Here is a 20,605-nt window from a genome sequence, read left to right on the forward strand (position 1 = left end):
TTATTGTAATCAACCCTATTCCAAACTGTATCAAATATTAGATTTTTTTTAAAGTACATTCATCATTGTTTACAGACTTGTTTGGGGAAATTAGTTAAATGAAGTGTTTTACAAATCCCACGTCTTATTTTGAAGAACAAATGTGTTTTTTTGTGTTGGGGGTGTTGTGGAACATAGTTGGGTTCATTTGGTAAATTTCAATGTTGTTTTTTTGGAAATAAACAATGTGGCAATCAGAGAAGAGGATCATGAAGGTGTATCGTTAAAATGGAGATTAGTCTGTATTTAAACATGTATTTCAACCATTCCACAGGAGCTCTCTCAAGTGATTCCCATTTATAAGCTTCAACATAACATAACCACCGAGCTTTTCCCTCCTGTTAAGACTAGAATAAATAGCCAACCAGTGAAAGCTGAAGCTACAGGAAGATAGCCTGGTTCTCAATGACCATAGGGTTTGGACCAGGCTAAGAGAAGGATGCTGAATTAAATGGCATCTCAACCAGCTGTACCACAATGGCAAGTAAATGAATGCAAACCTATTGACTGTGCTCTTATAGGTCAGCTAGAATGGACGTATGTTCTAAATGTAAAGAATGATGTTAGATCCATTTCCTAAGTGGTGCACTACTTTTGACCAGAGCGCTATGGGGCCTTGTAGAAAGCAGTGCACTAGATCGGGGATATGATGCCATTTGGGACACTTCAAATTGTTCTCCTCTGTGGGTCCCAAATGGAGCCATATATATTGTGCACTACTTTTAACCAGAGCCCTATGGGGCCTTGTAGAAAGCAGTGCACTAGATAGGGGATATTATGCCATTTGGGACACACGGGAGAACCATTTGAAGAAGTGTCCCAAATAGCATCATATCCCCTATTTGGGACACTTCAAATTGTTCTCCTCTGTGGGTCCCAAATGGAGCCCTATTATATAGTGCACTACTTTTAACCAGAGCCTATTATAATACACCATTCAGAGGATCAATATGAAGCCTATCAGGACGAGTGTCTGTTTTCATTGCTGTATTATACTGTTAAAGAACATAAATAAAACATTTTAGTCGCCAAATTCTAACAACAAAGTTTTTGTGTTTTATTAGCCTGGAATGTTGGGGCCAATTACCTCAACGCTGAATGCAATGAGCTTGTCGACAACGGGCCTTAGATTTGAATTCCGGGCCAGTTCTGACTTGAGAGAATGTCGCCCTCCTGTGTCAGTAATGGGGAAATGTCTCAGGTTACTGCAGTCAGAAGGACCAATGAGCTTGTCGACAACAGGCCTTTGATTTGAATCACGGTTCTGACTTAAGATAATGTTTTACTGTGTCAGTAATGGGGAAATGTCTCAGGTTACTGCAGTCAGAAGGACCAATGAGCTTGTCGACAACAGGCCTTTGATTTGAATCACGGTTCTGACTTGAGAGAATGTTTTACTGTGTCAGTAATGGGGAAATGTCTCAGGTTACTGCAGTCAGAAGGACCAATGAGCATAAAGAACAAGAGCATTCTAATCTCACACTGAGTGAACAAAGTCCATGTTTATTTGAAAAGACTTAAGGCAATTCTGAAACCACTGCATAAGAACAATAGTTACACTCAGGGACTAATGTAGGTAGTAATAATTCACTGTCCTTGTATGTTTGTCCCATATAAAACAAACTTAAAGGAAAGATTCACCCATTTTTGACTTTTTTTTCTTTTCTTCATCTGAGCGATGTTCTGACTCAACTTGTCATGTCTCCTGTTTCAATAACTCCGATACGAACATCGTTTCTGAGATGCACAAGAACAATGACATTCAAAAAATGAGTGAATCTTTCCTTTTTAATATCGCTACACACAAAGACATGGCTGTAATTCTGCCAGGTTTGGGATTGACATTTCAATTATCCCGGTTTTTTAAAATGAAGGAAAATTTGCTATTTCATTTTACTGCCTGAATTGAAATGGACGGGGGAAAAACAAACAGTTTCTATTGGACAAATTCAGGCAGGTCGAAAACGTTTTGCAACAGAGTCAGAGGAATGAATACACCCGTCTTCTACACACACAGAACATCTGGACACGGTGCTTCAAACTATGTTCCAACATTTCTTTTAAAACTACTTTTATTTTTTATTACTGCATATAGTAATTCACTTGATAAGATCTGTAAAGTTCATGGTCCTTGTATATTTGTTCCATTTATAACAAACTTAATGCCACATTCTTCGAGAACAACGTTTTTATATATATATATATATAAAAAAAATGCACTTCTAATGAGGAAATACAATCACAAAAAGCTATATACTTAGTTCACACTAATCAGATCATGCTTCAACTTTACACGTCGTCTTGGGTTCCATCTCAAATGGCACCCGCTTCCATTTATAGTGCACTGTTTAAACAGGGCCCGTAGGGAGCCATTCCCTTTATAGTGCACTGTTTAAACAGGGCCCGTAGGGAGCCATTCCCTTTATAGTGCACTGTTTAAACAGGGCCCGTAGGGAGCCATTCCCTTTATAGTGCACTGTTTAAACAGGGCCCGTAGGGAGCCATTCCCTTTATGTTTAAACAGGGCCCGTAGGGAGCCATTCCCTTTATAGTGCACTGTTTAAACAGGGCCCATAGGGAATAGGGTGTCATTTGGGATGTATCCTTGCTTCAAGTAAAAACAGACATAAAGACGTAACAATGGGCTAACTTCACAGTTAATATGATCACAGCGTTTCCAAAGCAACACTAGCCTGATCCCAGGTCTGTTTGGGCTGTCCTGGTCCCAGGTCTGTTTGGGCTGTCTTGTCATTATCTAGCCTGGTCCCAGGTCTGTTTGGGCTGTCTTGTCATTATCTAGCCTGGTCCCAGGTCTGTTTGGGCTGTCTTGTCATTATCTAGCCTGGTCCCAGGTCTGTTTGGGTTGTCTTGTCATTACCTAGCCTGGTCCCAGGTCTGTTTGGGCTGTCTTGTCATTATCTAGCCTGGTCCCAGGTCTGTTTGGGCTGTCTTGTCATTATCTAGCCTGGTCCCAGGTCTGTTTGGGCTGTCTTGTCATTATCTAGCCTGGTCCCAGGTCTGTTTGGGCTGTCTTGTCATTACCTAGCCTGGTCCCAGGTCTGTTTGGGCTGTCTTGTCATTATCTAGCCTGGTCCCAGGTCTGTTTGGGCTGTCTTGTCATTACCTAGCCTGGTCCCAGGTCTGTTTGGGCTGTCTTGTCATTATCTAGCCTGGTCCCAGGTCTGTTTGGGCTGTCTTGTCATTATCTAGCCTGGTCCCAGGTCTGTTTGGGTTGTCTTGTCATTATCTAGCCTGGTCCCAGGTCTGTTTGGGCTGTCTTGTCATTATCTAGCCTGGTCCCAGGTCTGTTTGGGCTGTCTTGTCATTATCTAGCCTGGTCCCAGGTCTGTCTTGTCATTATCTAGCCTGGTCCCAGGTCTGTCTTGTCATTATCTAGCCTGGTCCCAGGTCTGTTTGGGCTGTCTTGTCATTATCTAGCCTGGTCCCAGGTCTGTTTGGGGTCCCAGGTCTGTTTGGGCTGTCTTGTCATTATCTAGTCTTGTCATTATCTTAGGTCTGTTTGGGCTGTCTTGTCATTATCTAGCCTGGTCCCAGGTCTGTTTGGGCTGTCTTGTCATTATCTAGCCTGGTCCCAGGTCTGTTTGGGCTGTCTTGTCATTACCTAGCCTGGTCCCAGGTCTGTTTGGGCTGTCTTGTCATTATCTAGCCTGGTCCCAGGTCTGTTTGGGCTGTCTTGTCATTATCTAGCCTGGTCCCAGGTCTGTTTGGGCTGTCTTGTCATTATCTAGCCTGGTCCCAGGTCTGTTTGGGCTGTCTTGTCATTATCTAGCCTGGTCCCAGGTCTGTTTGGGCTGTCTTGTCATTATCTAGCCTGGTCCCAGGTCTGTTTGGGCTGTCTTGTCATTATCTAGCCTGGTCCCAGGTCTGTTTGGGCTGTCTTGTCATTATCTAGCCTGGTCCCAGGTCTGTTTGGGCTGTCTTGTCATTATCTAGCCTGGTCCCAGGTCTGTTTGGGCTGTCTTGTCATTACCTAGCCTGGTCCCAGGTCTGTTTGGGCTGTCTTGTCATTACCTAGCCTGGTCCCAGGTCTGTTTGGGCTGTCTTGTCATTACCTAGCCTGGTCCCAGGTCTGGTCATTACCTAGCCTGGTCCCAGGTCTGTTTGGGCTGTCTTGTCAACTCCTATGGTCATTACCTAGCCTGGTCCCATGTCTGTTTGGGCTGTCTTGTCATTATCTAGCCTGGTCCCAGGTCTGTTTGGGCTGTCTTGTCATTATCTAGCCTGGTCCCAGGTCTGTTTGGGCTGTCTTGTCATTACCTAGCCTGGTCCCCGATCTGTTAGGGCTGTCTTGTCAACTCCTATGGTCATTACCTAGCCTGGTCCGTCTTGTCATTATCTAGCCTGGTCCCAGGTCTGTTTGGGCTGTCTTGTCATTATCTAGCCTGGTCCCAGGTCTGTTTGGGCTGTCTTGTCATTACCTAGCCTGGTCCCAGGTCTGTTTGGGCTGTCTTGTCATTATCTAGCCTGGTCCCAGGTCTGTTTGGGCTGTCTTGTCATTATCTAGCCTGGTCCCAGGTCTGTTTGGGCTGTCTTGTCATTACCTAGCCTGGTCCCCGATCTGTTAGGGCTGTCTTGTCAACTCCTATGGTCATTACCTAGCCTGGTCCGTCTTGTCATTATCTAGCCTGGTCCCCGATCTGTTAGGGCTGTCTTGTCAACTCCTATGGTCATTACCTAGCCGGGTCCGTCTTGTCATTATCTAGCCTGGTCCCCGATCTGTTAGGGCTGTCTTGTCAACTCCTATGGTCATTACCTAGCCGGGTCCGTCTTGTCATTATCTAGCCTGGTCCCAGGTCTGTTTGGGCTGTCTTGTCAACTCCTATGGTCATTACCTAGCCTGGTCCCAGGTCTGTTTGGGCTGTCTTGTCATTATCTAGCCTGGTCATTAGGGCTCTTGTCAGCCTGGTCCGTCTTGTCATTATCTAGCCTGGTCCCAGGTCTGTTTGGGCTGTCTTGTCAACTCCTAGCTGTTTGGGCTGGTCCCAGGTCTGTTTGGGTCTGTCTTGTCATTATCTAGCCTGGTCCCAGGTCTGTTTGGGCTGTCTTGTCAACTCCTGGTCCCAGGTCTGTTTGTCTTGTCATTACCTAGCCTGGTCCCAGGTCTGTTTGGGCTGTCTTGTCATTATCTAGCCTGGTCCCAGGTCTGTTTGGGCTGTCTTGTCTTGTCATTATCTAGCCTGGTCCCAGGTCTGTTTGGGCTGTCTTGTCATTACCTAGCCTGGTCCCAGGTCTGTTTGGGCTGTCTTGTCATTATCTAGCCTGGTCCCAGGTCTGTTTGGGCTGTCTTGTCATTATCTAGCCTGGTCCCAGGTCTGTTTGGGCTGTCTTGTCATTATCTAGCCTGGTCCCAGGTCTGTTTGGGCTGTCTTGTCATTATCTAGCCTGGTCCCAGGTCTGTTTGGGCTGTCTTGTCATTATCTAGCCTGGTCCCAGGTCTGTTTGGGCTGTCTTGTCATTACCTAGCCTGGTCCCAGGTCTGTTTGGGCTGTCTTGTCATTACCTAGCCTGGTCCCAGGTCTGTTTGGGCTGTCTTGTCATTATCTAGCCTGGTCCCAGGTCTGTTTGGGCTGTCTTGTCATTATCTAGCCTGGTCCCAGGTCTGTTTGGGCTGTCTTGTCATTACCTAGCCTGGTCCCAGGTCTGTTTGGGCTGTCTTGTCATTATCTAGCCTGGTCCCAGGTCTGTTTGGGCTGTCTTGTCAACTCCTATGGTCATTACCTAGCCTGGTCCGTCTTGTCATTATCTAGCCTGGTCCCCGATCTGTTAGTGTCTTGTCAACTCCTATGGTCATTACCTAGCCTGCACAAACAGGTCCCCGATCTGTTAGGGCTGTCTTGTCAACTCCTATGGTCAATGACCGTTCTAGTTGGTTATGAAGAAAAGCACAAACAGATCTGGGACCAGGCTAAATCCACACACCGTTAGAGCGCCTTAACGGGGCCAGGTTCAGTAGCCAGATAGAAATACCATGAATAGAGCAGACATGACTCCTTATTCTACATGCATTTCTATCTGAACCTGCCCCAAGAAGTAACGGGTGGGGGAGAGGGGGTGTTGAGGGTTATTACAGGGAGAGAGGCTGGGTTGAGGGTTATTATGGACAGACACGGAGGGGTTGAGGGTTATTAGGACAGACTGGGGGGTTGAGGGTTATTATGGAGAGAGGGGTGGTTGAGGGGGTTATGGGGAGAGGGGGTGGTTGAGGAGGGTTATGGGGAGAGAGGGGTGGTTGAGGAGGGTTAGGAAGGTTATGGGGAGAGAGGGGTGGTTGAGGAGGGTTATGGGGAGAGAGGGGTGGTTGAGGAGGGTTATGGGGAGAGAGGGGTGGTTGAGGAGGGTTATGGGGAGAGGGGGTGGTTGAGAGAGGGTTATGGGGGAGAGAGGGGTGGTTGAGGAGGGTTATGGAGAGAGGGGTGGTTGAGGAGGGTTAGGGGAGAGAGGGGTGGTTATGGGTTATGGAGGGGGGTGGTTGAGGAAGGTTGGTTGAGGAGGGTTATGGGGAGAGAGGGGTGGTTGAGGATAGGTTATGGGGAGAAGGGAGACTTGAGGAGGGTTATGGGGAGAGACTGGTGGTTGAGGAGGGTTATGGAGAGAGGGGTGGTTGAGGAGGGTTATGGGGAGAGAGGGGTGGTTGAGGAGGGTTATGGGGAGAGAGGGGTGGTTGAGGAAGATAGAAGCTATGGAGGATGAAGTGGAGACTATAGAGGAGATGGAATAGCAGACTGGTAAGTGGAGAGTATAGAGGAGATGGAATAGCACACTGGTAAGTGGAGAGTATAGAGGAGATGGAATAGCAGACTGGTAGGTGGAGACTATAGAGGAGATGGAATAGCAGACTGGTAGGTGGAGATGGAATAGCAGACTGGTTAGAGGAGATGGAATAGCAGACTGGTTAGAGGAGATGGAATAGCAGACTGGTTAGAGGAGATGGAATAGCACACTGGTAGGTGGACATGGAATAGGACTGGATGGAATAGCAGACTGGTTAGAGGAGATGGAATGGTTAGCAGACTGGTTAGAGGAGATGGAATAGCAGACTGGTAGGTGGAGATGGAATAGCAGACTGGTAGGTGGAGATGGAATGACTGGTTAAGGAGATGGAATAGCAGACTGGTAGGTGGAGACTATAGAGGAGATGGAATAGCAGACTGGTTAGAGGAGATGGAATAGCAGACTGGTTAGAGGAGATGGAATAGCAGACTGGTTAGAGGAGATGGAATAGCACACTGGTAGGTGGAGGTGGAATAGCAGACTGGTAGGTGGAGACTATAGAGGAGATGGAATAGCAGACTGGTTATAGGAGATGGAGTAGCAGACTGGTAGGTGGAATAGCAGACTGGTTATAGGAGATGGAATAGCAGACTGGTAGGTGGAATAGCAGACTGGTAGGTGGAGACTATAGAGGAGATGGAATAGCAGACTGGTAGGTGGAATAGCAGACTGGTAGGTGGAGACTATAGAGGAGATGGAATAGCAGACTGGTTATAGGAGATGGAGTAGCAGACTGGTTAGAGGAGATTCATACCTAGTCAATAGGACAACTGAAATGTGGGTTGTAAGGCATAATGTAAATGAAGTCAGGATATATACGGCACTGCTGGTATGTGTTGGGCGGGGGGGGGGACAGCATATGGTGGACAATGCAGGCAGCATTTAGTTGCGGACGTTAAAGTAGAACCCTCATCCCAGTCCATTCATCTGGCAACAGGGCAGCAACCTTCTTTCACCCTCCTTTACTCTCTGTCCAAAAGGCATCAAACGTTTCCACTAATAATCACCATGTTCATGATTCTACATAGCAGCTGCAGACAAATCATTGACAAAGAAAACAAACAAAAAAAACTCTCGGATTTTGCTGGTAATTTAAGCTGTCATTTCCCATGTTCTGTGGTACAGCTCTGTTCCTCTCCTATCTGGACATATACTGCATCACCGCCTCTTCCTCTTTCCTCTGCGGCTGTCCCGCCACCCTGTCTTCCTCATCCTCTTCCTCACCCCCCTCTTCCTCACCCCCGCCGGACATCTGAACTTTGACCCATCCGTCGGTGGCGAGGCCATGTTTCTTCTGGTGTCGTTTGTAGTTGTCCCAGTGTCCCGTGGTGTAGCCACACTGCTGGCACTTATAAGGCTTCTCTCCCGTGTGTCTCAGCATGTGTCTCTTCAGATTCATACTCTGGTTACAGCTGTAGCTACACACTGCGCACTGGAACGGCTTGGCGCCCGAGTGGACTCGCTGGTGACGTTTCAGGTTAGCCAGGTTCCCACAGGCGTAGTCACACAGGTGGCACTTGTACGGCTTCTCGCCCGTGTGCACGCGGTGGTGGCGTTTCAGGTTGTCGAAGTGGGCGGAGGCGTAGTCGCACTGAGGGCACTTGTACGGCTTCTCTCCGCTGTGCGTCTTCATGTGTCGCGCCAGGTGGTTGGGGTAGTGGGTGAGGAAGGGACAGGCACTGCAGGTGTAGACCTTATCCCCGCGCTCTCCGGGGCTGTTGGGGCCAGATGACTCCTTGGTCAGCATGTCCAGGGTGCATTTGGCACAGATCTGTGCAGTGGAACCGTCCTCGTCCTCCAGGGGGGTACCACAGAGACGACAGGTAAAGGGGAAGAGCAGAGGAAGGAGAGAGTCTCTGTGTGTCTTCTCTGACTTCACTCCCACCACAGGTCTGACTCCAGACCTAGACCCAGTCAAACACCTTCCTAAAGTCCCAGCCCCAAGTCCAGGCCCCTCAAGAAGGGGCTGTTTCTCCAGTGGTGGTTGTAAGCTTAGTCTGCTGTAGCGTGGCAGGTAGTCTCTGTTGTGGAGGTTTAGATCAGACCTCACCACTTCTGAAATCAGAGCAGAGGTGGGCCAAATGAGTCATCACACACACAGGGTTTTGGTTTAGTTTTACTATTGTCTACATTGTAGAATAATAGTGAAGACATAAACTATGAAATAACACATATGGAATCATGTCGTAACCCCCCCCCCCAAAAAAACAAAAGTGTTAATCAAAATATATGTTATGAGATTCTTCAAAGTAGCCACCCTTTGCCTTGATGACAGCTTTGCATTCTCTCAACCAGCTTCACGAGATAGTCACCTGGAATGCATTTTAATTAACAGGTGTGCCTTGTTAAAAGTTAATTTCTTTCCTTCCGCTTGGCTCAAACGCATTAAGTTTTGTTGTGACAAGGTAGGGGTGGTATACAGAAGATAGCCCTATTTGGTAAAAGACCAAGTCCATATTATGGTAAGAACAGCTGAAATAAGCAAAGAGAAACGACAGTCTATCCTTCCTTTAAGACATGAAGGTCAGTCAATACGGAACATTAAGAACTTTGAACGTCTCTTAAAGTGCAGTAGCAAAAACCATCAAGCACTATGATGAAACTGGCTCTCATGAGGACCGCCACAGGAAAGGAAGACCCAGAGTTACCTCTGCTGCAGAGGATTAGTTAGTTACCAGCCTCAGAAATCTGCAATTAACTGCACCTCAGACTGGCAGCTTCATAAAATAGTACCCGCAAAACACCAGTTTCAACGTCAGCAGTGAAGAGGCGACTCTGAGATGCTGGTCTTCTAGGCAGAGTTGCAAAGGAAAGGCCATATCTCAGACTGGCCAATAGAATTCAAAGATTAAGATGGGCAAAGATTAAGACGAACACAGACAAAGGAACTCTGCCTACACTGCCTAGAAGGTCAGCATCCCGGAGTCACCTCTTCACTGTTGACGTTGAGACTGTTTTGCGGGTACTATTTAATGAAGCTGCCAGTTGAGGACTTGTGAGGCATCTGTTTCTCAAACTAGACACTCTAATGTACTTGTCCTCTTGCTCAGTTGTGCACCGGGGCCTCCCACTCATCTTTCTATTCTGGTTAGGGCCAGTTTGCGCTGTTCCATGAAGGGAGTAGTACATAGCGTTGTACGAGTTCTTCAGTTTCTTGGCAATTTCTCGCATGGAACAGACTGACAAGTTTCAGAAGAAAGGTCTTTGTTTCTGGCCATTTTGATCCTGTAAACGAACCCACAAATGCTGACGCTCCAGATACTCAACTAGTCTTAAGAAGGCCAGTTTTATTGCTTCTTTAAATCAACACAACAGTTTTCAGCTGTGCTAACATAATTGCAAACAGGTGTTCTAATGATCAATTAGCCTTTTAAAATGATAAACTTGGATTAGCTAACACAACGTGCCATTGAAACACAGGAGTGATGGTTGCTGATAATGGGCCTCTGTACGCCTATGTAGATATTCCATTTTTAAAAACATCTGCCATTTCCAGCAACAATAGTCATTAACAATGACTACACTGTGTTTCTGATCAATTTGATGTTAATTTTTTTAAAAAAAGGCCATTTCTAAGTGACCCTAAACTTTTGAACGGTAGTGTAATTGTATGAAAATATACATGAACAGGTCGAAATCTTTACTTCACATGTTTCATGAGCTGACATAAAAGATCCCAGAAATGTTCCACACACACAAAAAAGCTTATTTCTCTCAAATGTTGTGCACACATTTGTTTACATCCTTGTTAGTGAGCATTTGCCAAGATAATCCATCCACCTGACAGGTGTGGCATATCAAGAAGCTGATTATACAGCATAATCATTACACAGGTGCACCTTGTGCTGGGAACAATAAAAGACCACTGTAAAATGTGCAGTTTGTCATAATTACCACAGATGTCTGAAGTTGAGGCAGTGTGCAATTGTCATACTAATTGCAGGAATGCCCGCCAGATAATTTTATGTTTTTTTTCTCTACCATAAGCCGCCTCCGTCGTTTTAGAGGATTTGGCAGTACGTCCAACCGGCCTCAGAACCACAGACCACGTGTAACCACTCCAGTCCAGGACCTCCACATCCGGCTTCTTCACCTGCGGGATCGTCTGAGACCAGCCGCCCGGACAGCTGATGAAACTATGGGTTTGCACAAACTGTTGGGAAGCTCATCTGCGTGCTATTCTTCCTCACCAGGGTCTTGACCTGACTGCAGTTTGGCTTCGATGGCCACTGACACGCTGATGGAGGAATCATGGTTTTAACTGTACCGGGCAGATGGCGTCATGTGGGCGAGCGGTTTGCTGATGTTAGTGTTGTGAAAAGCCTCATTGTGGGGTTATGGTATAAGCTACGGACAACGAACACAGTTGCATTTTATCGATGGCCATTTGAATGCACAGAGATGCCGCGACGAGATCCTGAGACCCGTTGTGGTGCCACGTTACATTTAAGCAAAGTTCTGTACACACTCCCTGGATGCTGAAAATGTCCCAGTTCTTCCGTGACCTGCATACTCACCAGACATGTCACCCATTGAGCATGTTTGGGATGCTCCGGATTGACGTGTACGGCAGCGTGTTCCAGTTCCCGCCAATATCCAGCAACTTCTCACAGCCATTGAAGAGGAGTGAGACAACATTCCAACAATCAAGAGTCTGATCAACTCTATGTGAAGATGAGTTGTGCTGCAAGAGGCAAATGGTGGAACCAGATACTGACTGGTTCTCTGATCCACACCAGATACTGACTGGTTCTCTGATCCACACCAGATACTGACTGGTTCTCTGATCCACACCAGATACTGACTGGTTCTCTGATCCACACCAGATACTGACTGGTTCTCTGATCCACACCAGATACTGACTGGTTCTCTGATCCACACCAGATACTGACTGGTTCTCTGATCCACACCTGATACTGACTGGTTCTCTGATCCACACCAGATACTGACTGGTTCTCTGATCACACCTGAACTGACTGGTTTTCTGATCCACACCAGATGACTGGTTTACTGATCCAACCAGATACTGACTGGTTCTCTGATCCACACCTGATACTGACTGGTTCTCTGATCCACACCTGATACTGACTGGTTCTCTGATCAACAGATACTGACTGGTTCTCTGATCAACACCAGATACTGACTGGTTCTCTGATCCACACCAGATACTGACTGGTTCTGATCCACACCAGATACTGACTGGTTCTCTGATCCACACCAGATACTGACTGGTTCTGATCCACACCAGATACTGACTGGTTCTCTGATCAACACCAGATACTGACTGGTTCTCTGACCAACACCTGATACTGACTGGTTCTCTGATCAACACCTGATACTGACTGGTTCTCTGATCAACACCAGATACTGACTGGTTCTCTGATCAACACCTGATACTGACTGGTTCTCTGATCAAACCAGATACTGACTGGTTCTCTGATCAACACCAGATACTGACTGGTTCTCTGATCAACACCAGATACTGACTGGTTCTCTGATCAACACCAGATACTGACTGGTTCTCTGATCAAGATACTGACTGGTTCTCTGATCCACCAGATACTGACTGGTTCTGATCCACATCAGATACTGACTGGTTCTCTGATCCACACCAGATACTGACTGGTTCTCTGATCCACACCAGATACTGACTGGTTCTCTGATCCACACCAGATACTGACTGGTTCTCTGATCCACACCAGATACTGACTGACTGGTTCTCTGATCCACACCAGATACTGACTGACTGGTTCTCTGATCCACACCAGATACTGACTGGTTCTGATCCACACCAGATACTGACTGGTTCTCTGATCCACCCCAGATACTGACTGGTTCTCTGATCAACACCAGATGCTGACTGGTTCTCTGATCAACACCAGGTACTGACTGACTGGTTCTCTGATCAACACCAGATACTGACTGACTGGTTCTCTGATCCACACCAGATACTGACTGGTTCTGATCCACACCAGATACTGACTGGTTCTGATCCACACCAGATACTGACTGGTTCTCTGATCCACCCAGATACTGACTGGTTCTCTGATCAACACCAGATGCTGACTGGTTCTCTGATCAGCACCAGATACTGACTGACTGGTTCTCTGATCAACACCAGATACTGCCTGGTTCTCTGATCCACACCAGATACTGACTGGTTCTCTGATCCAAAGATACTGACTGGTTCTCTGATCCACACCAGATACTGACTGGTTCTCTGATCCACACCAGATACTGACTGGTTCTCTGATCAACACCAGATACTGACTGGTTCTCTGATCAACACCAGAAGATACTGACTGGTTCTCTGATCCACACCAGATATTGACTGGTTCTCTGATCCACCCAGATACTGCCTGGTTCTCTGATCAACACCAGATATTGACTGACTGGTTCTCTGATCAACACCAGATATTGACTGACTGGTTCTCTGATCAACACCAGATACTGCCTGGTTCTCTGATCCACACCAGATACTGCCTGGTTCTCTGATCAACACCAGATACTGACTGGTTCTCTGATCCACACCAGATACTGACTGGTTCTCTGATCAACACCAGATATTGACTGGTTTTCTGATCAACACCAGATACTGACTGGTTCTCTGATCCACACCAGATACTGACTGGTTCTCTGATCCACACCAGATACTGACTGGTTCTCTGATCAACACCATATACTGACTGGTTCTCTGATCCACACCAGATACTGACTGGTTCTCTGATCCACACCAGATACTGACTGGTTCTCTGATCCACACCTGATACTGACTGGTTCTCTGATCAACACCAGATACTGACTGGTTCTGATCCACACCATATACTGACTGGTTCTCTGATCCACACCAGATACTGACTGGTTCTCTGATCCACACCTGATACTGACTGGTTCTCTGATCCACACCAGATACTGACTGGTTCTCTGATCCACACCTGATACTGACTGGTTGTCTGATCCACACCAGATACTGACTGGTTCTCTGATCAACACCAGATACTGACTGGTTCTGATCCACACCATATACTGACTGGTTCTCTGATCAACACCAGATACTGACTGGTTCTCTGATCCACACCTGATACTGACTGGTTCTCTGATCCACACCAGATACTGACTGGTTCTCTGATCAACACCAGATACTGACTGGTTCTCTGATCAACACCAGATACTGACTGGTTCTCTGATCAACACCAGATACTGACTGGTTCTCTGATCAACACCAGATACTGACTGGTTCTCTGATCCACACCAGATACTGACTGGTTCTGATCCACACCAGATACTGACTGGTTCTCTGATCCACACCTGATACTGACTGGTTCTCTGATCCACACCTGATACTGACTGGTTCTGATCAACACCAGATACTGACTGGTTCTCTGATCCACAGCAGATACTGACTGGTTCTGATCCACACCAGATACTGACTGGTTCTCTGATCCACACCAGATACTGACTGGTTCTCTGATCACACCAGATACTGACTGGTTCTCTGATCAACACCAGATACTGACTGGTTCTCTGATCCACACCAGATACTGACTGGTTCTGATCCACACCAGATACTGACTGGTTCTGATCCACACCTGATACTGACTGGTTCTCTGATCCACACCAGATACTGACTGGTTCTCTGATCAACACCAGATACTGACTGGTTCTCTGATCAACACCAGATACTGACTGGTTCTCTGATCCACACCAGATACTGACTGGTTCTCTGATCAACACCAGATACTGACTGGTTCTCTGATCCACACCTGATACTGACTGGTTCTCTGATCCACACCAGATACTGACTGGTTCTCTGATCCACACCAGATACTGACTGGTTCTCTGATCAACACCAGATACTGACTGGTTCTCTGATCAACACCAGATACTGACTGGTTCTCTGATCCACACCAGATACTGACTGGTTCTCTGATCAACACCAGATACTGACTGGTTCTGATCACACCAGATACTGACTGGTTCTCTGATCCACACCAGATACTGACTGGTTCTCTGATCCACACCTGATACTGACTGGTTCTCTGATCAACACCAGATACTGACTGGTTCTCTGATCAACACCAGATACTGACTGGTTCTCTGATCAACACCAGATACTGACTGGTTCTGATCCACACCAGACACTGACTGGTTCTGATCCACACCAGATACTGACTGGTTCTCTGATCCACACCAGATACTGACTGGTTCTGATCCACAGCAGATACTGACTGGTTCTCTGATCCACACCAGATACTGACTGGTTCTGATCCACACCAGATACTGACTGGTTCTGATCAACACCAGATACTGACTGGTTCTCTGATCCACACCAGATACTGACTGGTTCTCTGACCCACACCAGATACTGACTGGTTCTCTGATCCACACCAGATACTGACTGGTTTTCTGATCACACCAGATACTGACTGGTTCTGATCAACACCAGATACTGACTGGTTCTCTGACCCACACCAGATACTGACTGGTTCTGATCCACACCAGATACTGACTGGTTCTGATCCACACCTGATACTGACTGGTTCTCTGATCCACACCTGATACTGACTGGTTCTCTGATCAACACCAGATACTGACTGGTTCTCTGATCCACACCAAATACTGACTGGTTCTCTGATCCACACCAGATACTGACTGGTTCTCTGATCCACACCAGATACTGACTGGTTCTCTGATCAACACCAGATACTGACTGGTTCTCTGATCCACACCAGATACTGACTGGTTCTCTGATCAACACCAGATACTGACTGGTTCTCTGATCAACACCAGATACTGCCTGGTTCTCTGATCCACACCAGATACTGCCTGGTTCTCTGATCAACACCAGATACTGCCTGGTTCTCTGATCAACACCAGATACTGCCTGGTTCTCTGATCCACACCAGATACTGACTGGGTCTCTGATCCACACCGGGTCTCTGATCCACACCAGATACTGACTGGTTCTCTGATCCACAGCCTGATACTGACTGGGTCTCTGATCCACACCAGATACTGACTGGTTCTCTGACCCACGCCAGATACTGACTGGTTCTCTGACCCACACCAGATACTGACTGGTTCTGATCCACACCAGATACTGACTGGTTCTCTGATCCACACCAGATACTGACTGGTTCTCTGATCCACACCAGATACTGACTGGTTCTGATCAACACCAGATACTGACTGGTTCTCTGATCCACACCAGATACTGACTGGTTCTCTGATCCACACCAGATACTGACTGGTTCTCTGATCAACACCAGATACTGACTGGTTCTCTGATCAACACCAGATACTGACTGGTTCTCTGATCAACACCAGATACTGACTGGTTCTCTGATCCACACCAGATACTGACTGGTTCTCTGATCCACACCAGATACTGACTGGTTCTCTGATCCACACCAGATACTGACTGGTTCTCTGATCCACACCAGATACTGACTGGTTCTCTGATCAACACCAGATACTGACTGGTTCTCTGATCCACACCAGATACTGACTGGTTCTCTGATCAACACCAGATACTGACTGGTTCTCTGATCAACACCAGATACTGACTGGTTCTGATCCACACCAGATACTGACTGGTTCTCTGATCCACACCAGATACTGACTGGTTCTCTGATCCACACCAGATACTGCCTGGTTCTCTGATCAATAATAATAAATAATAATAATATATGCCATTTAGCTGACGCTTTTATCCAAAGCGACTTACAGTCATGTGTCATACATTCTACGTATGGGTGGTCCCGGGGGATTGAACCCACTACCCTGGCGTTACAAGCGCCATGCTCTACCAACTGAGCCACCAGATACTGCCTGGTTCTCTGATCTACACCAGATACTGACTGGTTCTCTGATCCACACCAGATACTGACTGGTTCTCTGATCAACACCAGATACTGACTGGTTCTCTGATCCACACCAGATACTGACTGGTTCTCTGATCCACAGCAGATACTGACTGGTTCTCTGATCCACAGCCTTACTCTTATTCTGTATCCCCAGTCATGTGAAATACATAGATTTAGGGCCTAATTAATGTTTTTACATTGACTGATTTTCCTCTATGAACTAACTCAGTAAAATCTTTTAAACTGTTGCGTTTTATATTTTGTTCTGTGTAATTGAAAAATACCTTCAGCTGAAGCACTGGGCTCCTCCTTCCTCTTAAGACCATGCCCACTATCAGGAGGACCAACAGCAGGAGGGAAATTAGCAGGAGGATCAACAGTAGAGGGATCAATAGGAGATCCGCAGGCAGGTCTCTCCGCTTCCTGTCCCGCCCCCTGTCCCGGCTGTCCAGCCACATGCATCCTCTGATGCCTCTTCAGGTTGCCTAGGGAACTGCAGGCGAAGGAGCAGCAGTCACACCTGTATGGTTTCTCCCCAGTGTGAATCCTCAGGTGTCTCTGCAGGTTGACCAGCTGGGCCGAGGCGTAGGTACACAGGGGACAGCGGTACGGCTTCTCCCCGTTGTGAGTCTTCATGTGCCTCTTGACGTGATTGGCATAGCGTGAGGAGAACCCACACAACTGGCAGGAGTGGAGCTTCGAGTTGGGACCGTCGTCGCCCATTATGGAGTTGTCGTCCGTTACGTCCCCTCCTTCCTCGCTGTCGTCCGCTTGTGACCGCGAACCGGAGCGAAAGCCACCGAACGCGCCGCTGAACCCACCCCCTCCCCCTCCTCCTCCTCCTCCTCCTCCTTCTCCCTTGCAGCAGCGATGGCAGTAGGGTCCCACCAGGTCCAGACCACAGCCCCGGCAGGACAGGTAGGGGGGGAAGGGGGGCTCAAGGTCGGGCTGGGAGGTTGGACAATCCTCCTGGTCCCTGCAGCTCTCGGTGGCGGTGTGGGGCTCATCTGCGTCACTCTCCATACTGAGACGGCTGAAGGCACAACTCTCTTCCTCATCCCCCAGAGGGTAAACAGAGAAGCCGATCTCAGCCGCTACAGAGTCTGAAAGGCAGATAAAAAAGCTCACAGTCACAGGGTTCAATAAACTATCAGGAGACACGTTACAGACTGAGAACCCATCTACACCACAGGAGGAGAGATACAGACTGAGAACCCATCTACACCACAGGAGGAGACACGTTACAGACTGAGAACCCATCGACACCACAGGAGGAGACACGTTACAGACTGAGAACCCATCTACACCACAGGAGGAGAGACACGTTACAGACTGAGAACCCATCTACACCACAGGAGGAGAGACACGTTACAGACTGAGAACCCATCTACACCACAGGAGGAGAGATACAGACTGAGAACCCATCTACACCACAGGAGGAGACACGTTACAGACTGAGAACCCATCTACACCACAGGAGGAGAGATACAGACTGAGAACCCATCTACACCACAGGAGGAGACACGTTACAGACTGAGAACCCATCGACACCACAGGAGGAGAGACGTTACAGACTGAGAACCCATCGACACCACAGGAGGAGACACGTTACAGACTGAGAACCCATCGACACCACAGGAGGAGAGACGTTACAGACTGAGAACCCATCTACACCACAGGAGGAGAGATACAGACTGAGAACCCATCGACACCACAGGAGGAGACACGTTACAGACTGAGAACCCATCTACACCACAGGAGGAGAGATACAGACTGAGAACCCATCGACACCACAGGAGGAGAGACGTTACAGACTGAGAACCCATCTACACCACAGGAGGAGACACGTTACAGACTGAGAACCCATCTACACCACAGGAGGAGAGACGTTACAGACTGAGAACCCATCTACACCACAGGAGGAGAGACGTTACAGACTGAGAACCCATCGACACCACAGGAGGAGAGACGTTACAGACTGAGAACCCATCGACACCACAGGAGGAGAGACGTTACAGACTGAGAACCCATCTACACCACAGGAGGAGAGATACAGACTGAGAACCCATCGACACCACAGGAGGAGACACGTTACAGACTGAGAACCCATCTACACCACAGGAGGAGAGACGTTACAGACTGAGAACCCATCGACACCACAGGAGGAGAGACGTTACAGACTGAGAACCCATCGACACCACAGGAGGAGAGACACGTTACAGACTGAGAACCCATCGACACCACAGGAGGAGAGACGTAACAGACTGAGAACCCATCTACACCACAGGAGGAGAGACGTGACAGACTGAGAACCCATCTACACCACAGGAGGAGAGACACGTTACAGACTGAGAACCCATCGACACCACAGGAGGAGAGACGTTACAGACTGAGAACCCATCTACACCACAGGAGGAGAGACGTTACAGACTGAGAACCCATCTACACCACAGGAGGAGACACGTTACAGACTGAGAACCCATCGACACCACAGGAGGAGACACGTTACAGACTGAGAACCCATCGACACCACAGGAGGAGAGACGTTACAGACTGAGAACCCATCGACACCACAGGAGGAGAGACGTTACAGACTGAGAACCCATCTACACCACAGGAGGAGAGACACGTTACAGACTGAGAACCCATCTACACCACAGGAGGAGAGACGTTACAGACTGAGAACCCATCTACACCACAGGAGGAGAGACACGTTACAGACTGAGAACCCATCTACACCACAGGAGGAGACACGTTACAGACTGAGAACCCATCGACACCACAGGAGGAGACACGTTACAGACTGAGAACCCATCGACACCACAGGAGGAGAGACGTTACAGACTGAGAACCCATCGACACCACAGGAGGAGAGACGTTACAGACTGAGAACCCATCTACACCACAGGAGGAGAGACGTTACAGACTGAGAACCCATCGACACCACAGGAGGAGAGACGTTACAGACTGAGAACCCATCGACACCACAGGAGGAGAGACACGTTACAGACTGAGAACCCATCGACACCACAGGAGGAGAGACGTTACAGACTGAGAACCCATCTACACCACAGGAGGAGAGACGTTACAGACTGAGAACCCATCTACACCACAGGAGGAGAGACACGTTACAGACTGAGAACCCATCGACACCACAGGAGGAGAGACGTTACAGACTGAGAACCCATCTACACCACAGGAGGAGAGACGTTACAGACTGAGAACCCATCGACACCACAGGAGGAGAGACGTTACAGACTGAGAACCCATCGACACCACAGGAGGAGAGACGTTACAGACTGAGAACCCATCGACACCACAGGAGGAGAGACGTTACAGACTGAGAACCCATCGACACCACAGGAGGAGAGACGTTACAGACTGAGAACCCATCTACACCACAGGAGGAGAGACACGTTACAGACTGAGAACCCATCGACACCACAGGAGGAGAGACGTTACAGACTGAGAACCCATCGACACCACAGGAGGAGAGACGTTACAGACTGAGAACCCATCGACACCACAGGAGGAGAGATACAGACTGAGAACCCATCTACACCACAGGAGGAGAGACGTTACAGACTGAGAACCCATCGACACCACAGGAGGAGAGACGTTACAGACTGAGAACCCATCGACACCACAGGAGGAGAGACGTTACAGACTGAGAACCCATCGACACCACAGGAGGAGAGACGTTACAGACTGAGAACCCATCTACACCACAGGAGGAGAGACGTTACAGACTGAGAACCCATCTACACCACAGGAGGAGACACGTTACAGACTGAGAACCCATCTACACCACAGGAGGAGAGATACAGACTGAGAACCCATCTACACCACAGGAGGAGAGACACGTTACAGACTGAGAACCCATCGACACCACAGGAGGAGAGACACAG

General features: G+C 48.0%; 1 protein-coding gene and 3 long non-coding RNA genes across 76 annotated transcripts in view; 2 read left to right on the plus strand and 2 right to left on the minus strand.

Moving 5' to 3' along the window:
* Positions 1–1,516: 1,516 nt before the first annotated feature.
* On the minus strand, positions 1,517–5,623 carry LOC127909553 (uncharacterized). Of its 21 annotated transcripts, XR_008071867.1 has the most exons (8): positions 5,274–5,623; positions 5,146–5,186; positions 4,372–4,601; positions 4,031–4,194; positions 3,662–3,825; positions 3,164–3,473; positions 3,082–3,122; positions 2,845–2,958 (listed from the first exon to the last, which is right to left on the minus strand). It is a non-coding gene; the product is annotated as an uncharacterized LOC127909553 (long non-coding RNA). The 21 variants fall into 21 exon arrangements; XR_008071870.1 differs by lacking the exons at positions 2,845–2,958; positions 3,082–3,122 and adding an exon at positions 1,517–2,794; XR_008071859.1 differs by lacking the exons at positions 2,845–2,958; positions 3,082–3,122 and adding an exon at positions 1,517–2,835.
* Positions 2,608–6,182, plus strand: LOC127909554 (uncharacterized). Of its 50 annotated transcripts, none has more exons than XR_008071914.1 (12): positions 2,608–2,742; positions 3,056–3,096; positions 3,138–3,178; positions 3,220–3,383; positions 3,416–3,488; positions 3,554–3,676; positions 3,964–4,127; positions 4,412–4,575; positions 4,854–4,907; positions 5,371–5,534; positions 5,617–5,811; positions 5,872–6,182. It is a non-coding gene; the product is annotated as an uncharacterized LOC127909554 (long non-coding RNA). The 50 variants fall into 50 exon arrangements; XR_008071887.1 differs by lacking the exon at positions 2,608–2,742 and adding an exon at positions 2,828–2,932 and having other exon boundaries at positions 3,138–3,260; positions 3,302–3,383; XR_008071905.1 differs by lacking the exon at positions 2,608–2,742 and adding an exon at positions 2,828–2,932.
* A 427-nt stretch (positions 6,183–6,609) lies between these two features.
* On the plus strand, positions 6,610–7,631 carry LOC127909557 (uncharacterized). 3 transcript variants are annotated; one of them, XR_008071931.1, is made up of 4 exons: positions 6,610–7,007; positions 7,105–7,130; positions 7,294–7,383; positions 7,488–7,631. It is a non-coding gene; the product is annotated as an uncharacterized LOC127909557 (long non-coding RNA). The 3 variants fall into 3 exon arrangements; XR_008071929.1 differs by having other exon boundaries at positions 7,294–7,429; positions 7,488–7,611; XR_008071930.1 differs by lacking the exon at positions 7,105–7,130 and having other exon boundaries at positions 7,294–7,429; positions 7,488–7,611.
* Positions 7,632–7,707: 76 nt separating this feature from the next.
* The window catches only part of LOC118397849 (zinc finger protein 513-like), a 49,501-nt gene continuing 36,603 nt past the window's right edge, over positions 7,708–20,605 (minus strand). For both annotated transcript variants that reach the window (XM_052471644.1, XM_052471645.1), the window contains 2 exons: positions 16,982–17,800; positions 7,708–8,886 (listed from right to left, as the gene is read on the minus strand). In XM_052471644.1, coding sequence (XP_052327604.1) covers positions 7,970–8,886; positions 16,982–17,800 — 1,736 coding nt within the window. In that variant the 3' untranslated portion in view covers positions 7,708–7,969. The remainder of the gene's footprint in view (positions 8,887–16,981; positions 17,801–20,605) is intronic.

The sequence above is a fragment of the Oncorhynchus keta genome, chromosome 19, assembly GCF_023373465.1.
Source record: "Oncorhynchus keta strain PuntledgeMale-10-30-2019 chromosome 19, Oket_V2, whole genome shotgun sequence".
NCBI classification, from domain to species: Eukaryota; Metazoa; Chordata; class Actinopteri; order Salmoniformes; family Salmonidae; genus Oncorhynchus; species Oncorhynchus keta.